Consider the following 13843-nt stretch of genomic DNA (forward strand, 5'->3'; position numbering starts at 1 on the left):
ATTTGCCATCTACACAGCCTGATATATTTCACACATGAAAATATTTATACATGGTTTATAGAGAGAGAAACTGAGGCATGGTTTGATGATTAAGACTTGAGGAAACCAACACTGTAAATGAAGGAATGGAAGTCTGTGTTCTTGTTCCATTGCTGCCACTTCATCCTAACACAAGTGAAACCATCTAGTTAGATCCCAGTTGAAGCTGTGGATGTCAAGGAGCTTAAACAAGTGAGGCAACACTGGGTCTGGCCTCAGTATAAATACTGGAGAACTTTTATAGATGTGTGTGTAAGTAGCCAGTGTCTCTTCCTACGTGTCCATTCTAAACCTTACTCACTTTCCAGATGTTTGGTGCACTGATTCTTCATCGAGCACTCTGAAATGTGTCATTTTTTCTCACGCCTAGCCTGGTGGACCTCTTAGAATTACCAGAACTTAAGCACTGAATAGTAATAATGATCACATGAAGTTTGAAATAATCCTGAAGCTTTTTGTTCTCTTGCTAAACAAAGATACAGCTGTAAGTGAAATTGGCAGTGCTACTTAGCATGGGCCAGGTTATACATAGCAAGCATTAGTAAACTGCTCTTTTTAGATGTAAATTACAGAATCCCAGATTGGCTAAATTAATTAGTAAAACGTAAACATAGTTGAATTTTTTTTTTGACAGAGTGCTTTCCACAATCTAATTGCAGCACAGTTGGGGTCAGTAGAATGACATTAAGGGAAATTGGATAACATTTCCCTTTCTAGTTACCTTTCTTTGGCCATCAGTAAAGGGATGAAGAATTCTTTACGTTGCAGAATAAGAACTGTGTCAGAGATGATCTGTATTTAAGACCTTACACCATAAGAGGGGAGAAAATGGAGAAGAAAAAAAAAAAGTCACAGCTTTCCTAGCAGCTCTAAGGCACTGAGAGTGCCTCAAGTCTGGTAGTTCTTTCCACAAGTTCCCAAAAGGGAAGACAAAGTTCCTCACTGACTCCCTGCAGAGCATTCCCAGCATTATGCTATTTTTGAGACATCACATTTGGCAGAGCAATTGCATCAGTAGGTGGAGGGAGATCAAGAAGAGACCAAGCATATTGTTGAGGTTCTTCAAGCATACACCAACCCTTTGTCTGTCACACAGCTGTGGACAGCGCAAAGATAATTTGATCTCATATTTCTGGTACCATGCTACTGTCCTGTTCCTTTGGTAGGCATGTCAAAAAGAAAATTGGCCTCAAAAGCTTTATGACTGTCAGCTGTGTGTGGCTAGTTGCCGGGGGAAAAAATAGCAACAGTGAAGGTAGAAAGGATGAAGTATAGGCAAAATTCTGGAGAACGAAAGCTATGCTGCCAGACTGAAGTTGCAATGGTAGGTGTAGTTGGGATTTGTGTGATACCCTGCAAAACTCAGCATTGCATATAGGCATATGGATTTGGCTTTATCCCACCTACCTGCAGGGAATAAACAATACTTGGTTTCAATCCTCAATTAGCAACTTGGCAATTGTATATCCTTTTGCTGAGAAAAGAGATGAAAGGCTTTGCTTGCAGCCCTGATCTCCTCAGGGGAGAAGTATGCTTATCTTAATTCAGTCAATAATGGTGGTAATTTTTTACTTGAAAACAAATTTTTGTGGATTCAGGAATTCAGGAATCTGTGAAATTCCATTTATGAGCAGGATTAGACGGTAATGAATTAATTGATGTTTGAGTATGCAGACAAACTATGCATACAAAATCCTTTCCATAATTAGATCTTTTCATGGAGTGACAGGTTTTTGTAATTTAGATCTCAGGCAGTAATTACAAACCAGCTGCTATTTTAGGCACAGTCTGAAGCACACCCATGCTGCTTATTTTGGAGCTGAAAACAAACAGGAAAACACTGTTAGAGCACTTAAACCAGAGAGATGAACGAAAGTCACTTGGGGTAATGTGACATCATACACAGATACATATATTACTGTAAGAGTAATATGTTACTGAAATAAACTTTGTCTGGGTTCACTGTCATGGCTGCATTTTCTTGGTATTATTTTTTAAGCATTGTGTTGAACCTTCGGGTTCAAAAAGTTTAGGTTTCATTTGCAGACTGTGTTGCATAAAAATTGCTGTGCGTTGGTATTTGGGGACCTGGAAGGGTCAGGGTGAATTCCTTCTTCATAAAAACTGAGGCTTCCTAACATACTTTAAAGGCCATTCCTATAGTAGTATCTTAGAAGCGTCTGGATAAGACACAAATGCAGCTTAGGAACAAGAAAGCATCATATTTAACCCCTGCTCCCCACTCTCCTGCTGTGTTCAAAGCAGACAGGATTCTCAGGAATGTAGTATAATAAAAGTTGTCTGTTAGACTGCTGCCTTGTTTGATGAGGCAGCAGGAAGAATATGATATATCAGGCTGGGCATTCTTCAAAGAGAAACGAGGGTTTCCTGGCTGAAGGAAGGAGCTTGGGTGCTTTCTGCACGAAGGGCTCCTACACGATGTTCAGTTGTTTATGTTGCAGATTTCAGGATTCATCACACATTGAATGCTGCCTGTGTCAAGCATGCTTTCCTTAGAGAGAGGATACTAAACTTTTAGCTTAGCACCTGGCATTGTTTGGAACTCTATTTTGAGGAAATAACCTGCTCTAAGATGTTTGCTATTGTGTGAGGAAAAAAAAAAATTTAGGGAATCTTCTGCCGTTTATGATAGCCTAAACGTATTTTCATTATTGACCAAAAATGTACCTACTGTTCTAATTGGTGCAGCTATAAGACTTACACGTGTTGGCAGTGCCTGTAGGTCCCCAATTCCTTTTCCATTAATTTACAAGATTTATTTATTTGCACGATTTTAGTAATAAAATCCAAAATGAAGCAGCATATCTTTTAAAGGTTGTTTGAACTTTACAGTTATGTATGATGTTGCATGGTCTGTGTAAGTTAGAAGGTGGGTGAGATTCCTCACGGGTAATGGAAGAAAGTGGGCCAGGCTTGGCAAAGACTTTTTGGAATACTTAATGCTCTCTGCCTGAAACATTTATGTTGTGAAACATAAGATGTATGAACTGATGGGTGAGATTGGAATTATTTATTTAAGCTAAATTGCGAAAATTTGATGAATAATCTCATAATTTATTTGTTGATTTTTCTGTAGTGAATTCTTTTTTCCTAAAGTTGAAAAGTATCCAAATGGTTCAAAACTGTTGCAATCTTAGTCAATATTTTTAAAAATCATATTGCATTTTTTGAGTACTTAGCTGAATTAACGACTATATTTTTTTTTTTTAAAGATTTTTAAAAAGATTTTTTTTTGTCATTTACCAAGATATCAATTATATGGCTATAGTTACATTCTAAAACCAGAATTCTGTCTGCTAAACTGAAAATTATAAAACTTTAGATAGGATTTGAATACAATTTTGTTGTTGAGATTAGTTTGCACCACAAAGATATTTCTGTTAACAGCTTTTCCTTTGGGTAAAGATCTAACACATCTTAACCTTATTGACATTTCTCAAACTTCTAAATGATTCTTTAATAATAAAGCTGTTTTGGGTTAGGCTCTTTGGAGCAGACTGTTCAGGCCCACCTTATGTTATGGAACATTTACAGATTGTTTTATTGGAACATAAATTCACTGATTGTTATTTGCAAGTTAAGTGGTTTAAGGCCATGACCTTTTGGATGGTATGGTGCACCAGACTGAAGTGTGTGATTAATTAATTAGGAAATGAGAAATGCTTAACTATAGCCAGCAAATGATTTGATGCTGTTTAAAAGGCAATATCAGAATACTGAGCAGGGTGATAAAAACTGTTACTTGAAATAGACTTTGGTTTTGTTGCTACTAAGGGACAATTTCAACTTTCGGCTCTGGGTGTTGGAACTTCCTATTTGTACAAGTCATGCAAGGGTAGGATTCAGCCCTGACCAATCTACTGATTTCTGTTTCAAGGCAAAGTGTGGCTTTTTAAAATTTTGTTTGGAATTTACACAAGTCTCTATAATAAAAAATTGTGTGTTGCTTATATTAGAAACTGCTGTTAGGGCCAACCTTGACAAATTTAAGTCACATTACTGTCAGATGTGACTGGAATTAGTTTGTAGTACGAAATGCTATGTGATTTCCTTTCCTGGAAAAAAGCTACTTCTGGAGTCTCAAAGTTTTTGCTAATTTTGTCATGCCCTATTCTGTGTCTCTGCTTCTTTGTGAGCTATTGGTTTCTTACTGTAATGGCCTGTGTCCGAGGCTATTCAGGATATTGTCTTGCACTGTCACTCCTGTCTGTCCCTTCAGGCTCTATTTCCAATTTGCTGCAAGTTCTGCTAGGCCTTCGCCCTCGTAGAGCCATAGTCAGCTGCCAGTACTGCTTGTTATTAACATGGTGTCTTTCTTAATGTTCACCTCACTGGATATTAACTGTGCAGGATCACTTGTCTTTGCAGGTTTAATGTTGCAGGGTGTTTTATTTGCTATAGATCAGGCTTTTTAAGTGGGGGTTATTAACTTTTTGCTTGGCATTTTTAGTTCATTAATGGTTTGGTCCACAAAAGCTGCTGCAATCACTCTTGCAGCTGTCCCAGCCTTACTGGCGTTTTGTTTAAGGTCTGTAGTCTGTGTATAAAGGCCTAAAGGATGGCTCTGCTGGAAAAGTTTGTTGAAAAGAGCTGTGTGGATCAGTTTTGACAGAGGAAGAGATTCATAATGGCTTTTCAACAAAGGAATAGGAACATTCAAAACAGTATTTTTAAAAGACGTTAAAAACACTTTTGAAGTTCGTAAACCTCCTCTGCTCTAGTCTAGTTTGTGGTGGCTTATGGCGGGTGGTAAATACTCCAGTCGTTGCCAGGGACAAAATTTCTATACGTGTGTCCTTAGTCAATCTTCCATCTCTCCTGTGATCTTACCAAGCCAGCTCTCTGGAGCACTGATTTCCTGTCCATGTGCCTGTATGGAATGCAGAAAAACAAGAGGCTACCTAGGGCCTGCAGGTGCTGCCACTTGTAAGGGTAATAGTAACTTCCAAACTACAGGACTGTTTGCATTTCTTTGCCATCCGTCTTTGCTGTCAAATAGTCCCAAGAAGAGAACTGAGCTGAATTAAATTCCAGTTGCATGAAATTTTGTGGCCACAGTTTATACGTCAGTGACCCCGTATTAATGTAGTACATGCAGGTAGGCAAGATGTTCCAAATGAGGAGAGACCAATCTTATCCCTAAAGAAACAGAGAAACTCACAATGAAGTAGATGTCATGCACATGTAGAAGCCTTGCTGATGGATATGGAGTTTCAGTTGGCGTGAAATAAAACAAGAATATAGCCTTTTTAGGTGCAGTTCATACTGCAGGTTCATACCACAGGTACAGCTGTGCTCTCTTTTCCGTTTCTTTTTGGGCTCTGCCAGTGGTCCCCTGGGGATTTCCCTGAGCTACATGTCAGGTATTGATAGGAGAAATGCTAACTTTGATAACCTGCCATGTTAAATACTAATTTTACTAATTTACCACACTATAAGTTGGTAGAAGTACTTTTGTAGCTTCTTGATTTTTCTTTTTTGATATTAAGTATAAAAATCATATTTGATATATCTAAAAATGTTTCTCCAACGATGATTGTGTCCATGGGACTAAACAGGAGGAGGGTTCCATATTCAAAACTCCAAATCTTTTTTGAGTGCTGTAAAATAACTATTGCGTTAACAGCTTTGTCCTTCTGGTCTCATTTACTTCATGGAAACAAAACGTCTTTGGAATAAAAGTTGAGTTAAAACACTTCCAAAGTGTTTGCTGTGTGTTTCTGAATAACGAATTAAACATTAATTTATTAAATACAAAATAGTAGTAAATTACAATTGCACGATTTCTTACAGAGTTTTTATTAAGATCAAAATTACTTGTTCCGACTAGATTTATATAAATAAATCACAGTACATTTTTACTTGTGTTTAGAAGATTGTAATACATATTATAAAATTAAGATTGTTTTTTCCCTCAAACCATCACTGTGAAAGGAATCATGCATTATTTCTACTAAAACAAAATGCCCACCTAGTTGAGAGAGCCTTGATACAGGTATGGCTCTACTCTCCAAAATTAGACATGAAACATAGAGATACCAGGACTATTTACTGAACAAGAAATAATAAAGAATAGCACAATGTTCATGTGTTATTAAAAATGAAAGTATACCAAAACAACACAGCTCTCTTTGTGCATCTTTGCAAGGGGTATTAAAAATGACAGTTGGCCAGCATGCAACGGAGTAAAACATTTCAGTTTTACAGTGTCTACATCTGAGAAAAGGAAGGACAAACTAAAAAACCCACACAAAATAATCAAACAACCCAGATGCTTACAAGTTCTCATGTCATCTTCCCTTCTGTGCCATGCGTGCAGTGTTCAGTCAGCAGTTGAGTTAGTCCTGACGATACCTTTCCTGAATAGCGTCCATCTCTGCCCTCTGGATTAGTGCATTTTACAGGCCTTCAGGAAGGTGGAAGTCCTTTCAGAGAACCGCAGGACCCTGGAGTACTCCCAGCTGTAGTTCCTTGCCCAACCCACTGTGTCAGATACTAACTCTAAATGCAGCTCAGACCTGAATGTGCAGTGCCCTCACACCTTGCACAGCTTGGTTCACGTATCATAAGGCTGTCACTTCCAAACAGAATTATGGTTTTAAGCAAGGCCTTGCAGTAAGTACAGCAAGAATCAAAGTGAAGTTGTTACAGAGTCTGTCCTGCTCCGATTTTCCCCAGCACAGAGGGTTTCTATTAAATTCCACAAAGTTGTGGATTGCTTTCTCTACATGCTTTTTTCCCTTTTAGATAAGAAAGCCATTGTTTTCTTGCTTGATACTGAGATGTAATTGTTTGACAACGCACTGTTCTAAAGGGAAGAAAACATTTTATTGATGACAATTCAGGCTGAGTTACCTAGTATGTTTTTTTCTTCTTTCTGTTCAAATGAATTCAAAATGCATTAAGAGTAATTTAATTTGGTAGATTTCTAACTGGGTCAAACAGACTCTTCAATTGAATTTCCAGTCCTCTTTCTCCCTTCCCCTTTATCGTTTGTTGCTTTTAAGCTAGAAGAGAATAAAGAGAGTTTGTAGCAATTTTTAAAATTTAATTTTTATTTTTTATTTTTAATGGCAAATAGGCCCCCTCAGTGCTCTAACACTGCCAAATTATAAAAGTCTAAATATATCTTTTGTACTTCTGACTTCAGGTGCTCAGTGTTGATATAACTATGCATAATGGTTGATGTTTAAAAAACAAAAATACATCCCAACTATGCCCTCAAACCAAGATGGGTGGACTAAAGTAACCTTACTTTGCATTCTGGTCTGTTGTCTCACTTCAGACTGAATGAGCAGTCTTCCTCTTTCTTTTTTTTTCTACCATACTTGCTTTCTGTTCTGCCACTCCCTGCCACAGGTTGTGATGTATGCATGTTGGTGCACTGCCAGGATTATTTACAGGGGAAAATGAGGCAAAAGAACAGAGATGCTTTTGATGTCTTGTGAATTCAGTGAAAATAAAGAAATTTCAGCACTCAGCTGCAGAAGGATTGTGCTTGTGAGTATTTTAGCAGGGGAATTTCACACAACTTCCCATTATAATCTGCCTCAGTGTCAGTATCTTGGAAGGTTTTCTCACTGACTTTTTTCTTTCTATTTTTTTAATAATACCTGAAATTGTGGCTTGTTATGGAAAACTAAAATTAACAGTTTAATAGCACATTTTTAATGAGTGAAGAGGGATTAAAATCTTGCTGAGATGCATTTCTAAGGGATTTCCCTTTCTATTTTACTCTTATTGTACTTGTGATACAGCATAATTATTCATTCACGGAAAATAAGAAAACAAATGAGGGTTGGAGGTTCGGAATTATTCGTTTGAGCCCTTCTACTAATTCACCTTTGGGAATCATAGTTCAGAAAAGCATGTGTGAACAGTACTGGGATCACAATTATCCCTTGGTTTCCAGCTGGCTTTCTAGCAGTGAACGCTGTTACTTCAATGCACTTGTTGCATTATTGTATGCTGCTGCTGTCTTCACATTTTAGTACCAGCCCACCAGAACCATACCATGGGAATGTTTGAGTTCTAGGGAATAGCATCGATTAACTGGAGTATAAAAGTGAAGAGTAAAGTATCCAAGTGTAGAAAACAACTATCGCTCCACTTCTGCACTTCTATGAAGAGGCATATATTTTTATAAAGAACACAGTAATGCCATAGCCTGAGTAACAGTTTGTAAATCATGAGTCAGAGAACAAGATTTAGGAGGATTTAAAAAATCATCTCTAACCCTTGAGGTGTGCTGGGTTCCACTTGAAATGCTTCCTGAACATAGAGATTTCTTCTTTGTAATAGAACTGTTTTCAAAATCATTCTCCTGATGCCAGCCCCTTGAGCATTAATGAACTGAGTATGGTATGGTAATAAAATCTAAAACAGTAGCCATTATAATGATACTAGTTTTCTTTTGATGCCCTTTTCAGTCACTAGAGACAAATCTTAGAAAGGCTTTTGCTCTGTTACATGGAGACAAAACAAGCTAGCTGCATAGGTGTTTTCCTTTTTACAGAAGCTATTGTTCTTTACATTGCCCTGGTAATAGCAATTGCAGTGGGAAAGCATGCAGCTGCCTGTTTTGCATCCCAGGTAGGGATGCATGTATAATGATTTGCCCAGGAAATCAAAGAACACCACTCCAAAGGAAAAGGTCCTCCTCTTTGCTCATGCATATCTCCTCACATTGGCTCCTGGGAGATGTGCCTGAGCAGAGAGTGCAGAATTTTGCCTGAAGTGAGGATCATGCATGAACCGTTATAAGCATTGTATTTATATCACTGGTCTGCTGACGTAAGGCTTCAGTTGAGAGTGTAGTGAAATGGTTTTGCTAGAGCTATTTTATAGCTGTATTTTTTTGTTCTACTGGACATGCCCAGCTACCAATCTGAAATGTTCCTTGGGCAGGCTTTGAAGAATTGTTGAGTTTTCCGGGAGTGTTCTTCATAGTATGAGTTTTTTTTTTTTTTAATTAAAAAAAAAAACAACCAAACAACAACAACAAAAAAAGAAAAACAAGCAATGGTACTTTTAGGACTTCTGCTTTATAGCTGCACTACACCTTTACAAGAGATCCAAGATTTTCTGCAAATGGCAAGCTGTGCTTTTAACAATTATCAATTCTTGTTTTCTGGAATACCCTCGATTAACAGGTTAAAACTAATTTTTCAGATTTTGGAGAAAAAAAAATCAAATATTTTTTCAACCTGTGCAAGCATATTTGTGTCAGCTCAATTTACAAACTCAAAATGCTTGGTGAGCATTCAACACATGCAAGGTGTGAAGCAGTGTGTGTGCATAAACTTACCTGAACTATATATAGTGACAAGGGCTCCCTACCTGTTATTATTTAGCAGGCAACTAGATTGTGTAAAATAGACATACTTTGCCTTTGCACTTTTAAGGTAAAGATCTGTGTGTGAAAACTTGAATGAAATTATCTCTAGAAAAGTTTGAAGGAAGAGTTAACTCCATGCATGGGTAAATAATTGCCAAAAGTTATCTGAGGGATTCTTGTTCCAGACCTAGATTCCATCATGTGGAAGAATTCAGTACTTTGAATTTTTTTTTTTTTTATGGTCAGAATTTTTCAGCGTTTACAATGTACGGTCATAAAAGATAGCCCTGTTATTTCTACTACAAGTAATAAAGTAAGTCTTCACAGGCAATATATATTTGAAACAGCATTTTAAAATGACATTGTGTGCATGTGTGTGTGCATTTGTGTCTGTGTGCTTGTGTGTATGATGTAACATCTCCACCTGCGAGTTGCTTCTAACCCTTTGCAGTGTCATGGACACAACAAAGAAACAGTGACTGGAAAATCATCTACAAAGGCTGAGTACTATTGACTTCCATATTATACAGATAGTTATCATCTTTCTAAAAGAACAGACTGTCATTACAAATGCTGGATGTATCTTGTTCTCACCCAACAGAACTTATTTCAGCTTTTTAGATTTGAAGGATTTCTGCAAAGGACTCTAATAATCTTATTTTCATGTAAGGTGAAAGGAGGCACCAACTGAGAGTGGGGATACAACCTTTCATCAGAAAATAAATGTCTGATAACAATTGTTCTGGGAAGAAAAAAAAAAAAAAAAAAAGAAAGGACTTCCAAAGCTATCCATTTACACTACAGCACTTTTTTTTTTTAAATACAAGAACCGCTTTTGTTGCTGGTTCCAGTCCAGTATCTGTTGCTTTTCATTGCTATTATGTTACCTGTAAAATCTGGGTTATTCTAATGAACAGAACTTATGATAGAATTTGGGTAATGCTTATGACCATACAAATAATCTATCGGTAGCAATAGTGTTGGCTGGAGATCTAATGCTACAAGTGGATAACATTGGACTACTTGAAACCAATAGCTCTTCACACAGTAGAAGACTTGAGGGTCCTATTCAGCAAATATTCAGGGTCCTATGGCTGTGGCCACAGAGGTTCCAGAAGCTCTCGCTGAGTCTAATCCTGATTCAGGAACCAAAATGATATGCTGTGTATATATTTCTCTGCACAGCCGGGATGCGCTGGACACCCTCCCCCACTTGATTCCTGGGAAGGAAAAAAAAGTGTCTCTGTTTAGCTTAGTGACATGAAAATCAATCCACAGTAATGAAATCTAGAGAAGTTGGCCAGGCATGTTTGAAAAGAACAGGATGCCTGTGAAAAGGGAAGAGCTGTCAAAACCTAATTGTGGGCTCTGGCAGCAATAAAATTTATTGAAGAGGGAAGACAGGTTGGATATGAGGATGTAGCCAGCTTCTGCTAAGAGACACTTCTCCTGCTCTAGGAGACAGTAATTGTTGCAATATTCCTCGCATGCTCTCTCAAGCGGTCCCTATAACTGTTTGGCTAGAGTTGAGAGCTCAGTGATGTTTTCTAAATCCAACTCCCAAATGCCCAGGTGGGCGTTTCAAGTGTGGCATTTCAGCCAGTAGGTAACTTTTCATTTTGGGCACAGAAATATGGGCAGAGCTCCCCCACTTTGCTTGATAATCCTCCACAACATACTTGTCTGTTGGCACCACCCATGCTCTGAAAAGGCATAGTGCACTCCTGCTGCAACAGAGCTTGTGAGTGTTCAAAGGTCTCCCTGCTGCAAGCGCACTGCTGTGCTCTTCAGGCACCAGTAATTGCATATGGAGACATGGTAACGCTGTGGTATTTTTGCCATTTTGTTACATCTTCCTGTTGCCTGACCATTATTTTCAACCACATAGGGTTGAAAAATTAAAAATTATTAAATTAATTATATTACGAAAAAAATAAAAATTATTATTAAAAATAAACCATGGGAACACTTAAGAAGCAATTTAGTCAGATGATTGAATTTTTGTGTCTCATGAATCAGGATTAGCATTCCCTGTATTGGGAGGGGAGAGGATTAGACAGAGGGATTAAAAGGACATCTTTACCCCACTGGACTCTGTGGAATAGCCCCTGAGGATATGGCTAAGAAAGAGTTCAACAGGAATGCCAAATTTCTGCTGAATAGGTTAAAAGGGTGAGGAAGCCTCTTCGGCAGTCATCCAAGCGCAGAAGACCTGCATAACATTTCTGCTGAATAGGGCCCTAAAGACAAAAAACAAAACAAAACAAAACAAAACAAAAAAATAGGAACCTTGAAAAGTTTTTCTGATTGTGTGGCTTCTTATTAACGTCTCAGATCTCGAGAGACACTTAAACATTTTTTTTTTTTTTCATGGCAGTTAGACATCCCTTGAGATTTGCTAGTGGCATAGGTGATACAGTCTTACAAGAGAAGAAGTCAGATTAGGTTTTTATATAGAAAAACAGTAGGTCTTGGTTATTCCTTAAAAGAGGTCTATTTCTTTGTATCAATTATCAGTGAAAGTTACCCAAGATCCTAAGTAAAACAAATGAACAAAACCAAACCAAACCAACAACAAAAACCACCACCACCACCAAAACAAAATGGAACCCTTTATCTAGTGTATAATGTTTGTGGTTTTCATGTATATATTAGACATTTAAATTCACGGGAATGGAAAGTAATTAAAGGAGCAGACTTTGTTACTAATATTGGTATTTCTAAGCCCTTTTCTAGGATTTAAGAGTATACATGTGGATCTTAGTTTTGTTTGTAAAATTTTATCCAACTTCTGATGCCATATGGAAGAATTTTAACATTACAGTAATGGGGAAGCAAGAAATAAGTCTTACCTCTGCGAGAGGATGCCAGTGAGCAATGGGTTTCCGTGGGTATGAGAGCATTTCATTCCAGTGGTCACGACCTAGACTTTCTGCATCGTTGCCTACTTGGCATACTCCAATGACCTCATTGTGACCTACACTGTGAAAATGTTCCATAATATGTTTTTCTTAAAATTTTACCTTTAGAATCATACCATTTCCATATTTCATTAGAGACATTAATCATGGATTTTTAGAATTAATTCTAGACCCAAAATGTAATGAACTATAAAATACATAGGTTGGCTCTTTGCAATCAAAATAATTTAATGCCTTCCCCATTGTAGCATAAACTGTGCATTTGTATGCATTTATTTCATTTTTGTATGAGGAGTGTACAAAATTCTTTGCTTGTGCTCTGTAATTAGTTGCAAATACAAAACTAAGCCACAATTTTAGAAATGGAGGTGTGTGTCTAAGGAGTTAGTGTAATTGTTCACAAACAGTAAATTGGTGTGTGGACTGTCTGATTGTATGTTCAGTTATTTCCCTTCTGCTAAGTATGTGCAGCTTAGTTATGTTGGTTATGGATAGAAATCTGTATTTTAAAATTGAGAAAGGAAATGCTGCCTGACAATATGAGATATTTTAGTCTTCTACCAAACTCAATATGACAAATTATTTAATTTCTTATATATTGGAAGAAAAATAATGACTTTGTTTCTGGATGCAGATCTACAATGAGAGGTTTTGAGCCAATAGATCATGTTATTTTACAGGTACAGGTATCTCACCGGTCATAATCCATAACAGCTATCGACAAGTTAATTTGGTCAATGTTTTCTGGAGGGACGTCAAAGACTATGGCTTCATTGTAAACGGGATTAAGGGTATTCCTCTTGGTGGAAGTTTTTCTTTTCTTTAGTCGCCTTCCTTCACACATTAAAGAAACCTTCACGTAGGGATCTGTGTGAATCATAAGAATAATGTTGGTTTTCTTTTGTTGTACTGAAGTAAACATAAATGGAAAGTAAAGGGAGTAGTCTCTTTGCCCATACCTGCTTGCAGAATTAATTACCTGTACCTGACTGGAATTTGAGCTTCTTTATTACCATGGAATGACTGGGAGGTAATGGACATTGGAAAGCTTTACATTGTTGAATGCCTATAATGAACAATTTCGGTTCAAGAAGTTCTTTTTTTGTGTACTGACCTCTCAAAGGGTATTAAAATATCTGCTGAACTATGTTATACAAGACTCTTTTATACAACAGCCTATGTATCAGTGTATTTATAACAGCGTAATTATTACTTCTACAGATTTGTAGGACAGACAGAAGATGATAGTATTGTACACAGTAGGATTTACTGATGTATGGTGTAATATAATTCAAAGTGTAAAACTTAGTCGATTATGTTTCTCAAGAGAATTATAATTATTTGGGAACTCCTGAATGCAGTTAAAACAAAAATAAAACCAACAAAAAAACACAACCTATTTCCTTGTAGCTCCTTTCTGGAAGCTCTGCAACTGCTAGTATGGCAAATAAGTCTATGAATTCTTATCTGAATTAATTTCTTGTTTTCATTAGCAAATTTTGCAGCTGTTGTTGATAAAAGGCTG

The 13843-nt window shown here is 37.2% G+C and overlaps 1 protein-coding gene and 1 long non-coding RNA gene across 10 annotated transcripts in view; one reads left to right on the forward strand and one right to left on the reverse strand.

The window, feature by feature from the left end:
* The window catches only part of LOC310900241, a 303162-nt gene that overhangs the window by 67876 nt on the left and 221443 nt on the right, over positions 1-13843 (forward strand). The window lies entirely within an intron of this gene.
* SYT9 (synaptotagmin 9) overlaps positions 1-13843 on the reverse strand; it is an 81086-nt gene that overhangs the window by 5127 nt on the left and 62116 nt on the right. Inside the window, exons 5-8 of one of the 5 annotated variants that reach the window (XM_083837902.1) lie at positions 13014-13185; positions 12250-12379; positions 11481-11637; positions 5838-10617 (exon numbers count right to left, since the gene is read on the reverse strand). In XM_083837902.1, the coding sequence (XP_083694028.1) occupies positions 11530-11637; positions 12250-12379; positions 13014-13185 (410 nt within the window). In that variant the 3' untranslated portion in view covers positions 5838-10617; positions 11481-11529. Of the gene's footprint in view, positions 1-5837; positions 10618-11480; positions 11638-12249; positions 12380-13013; positions 13186-13843 lie in introns of those variants that run through there. The other 4 variants (XR_014584935.1, XM_083837904.1, XM_083837903.1 and 1 more) reach the window with 4 other exon arrangements.

This window comes from Anser anser, assembly GCF_964211835.1.
Source record: "Anser anser genome assembly, chromosome: 5".
In the NCBI taxonomy this organism is placed as follows: Eukaryota; Metazoa; Chordata; class Aves; order Anseriformes; family Anatidae; genus Anser; species Anser anser.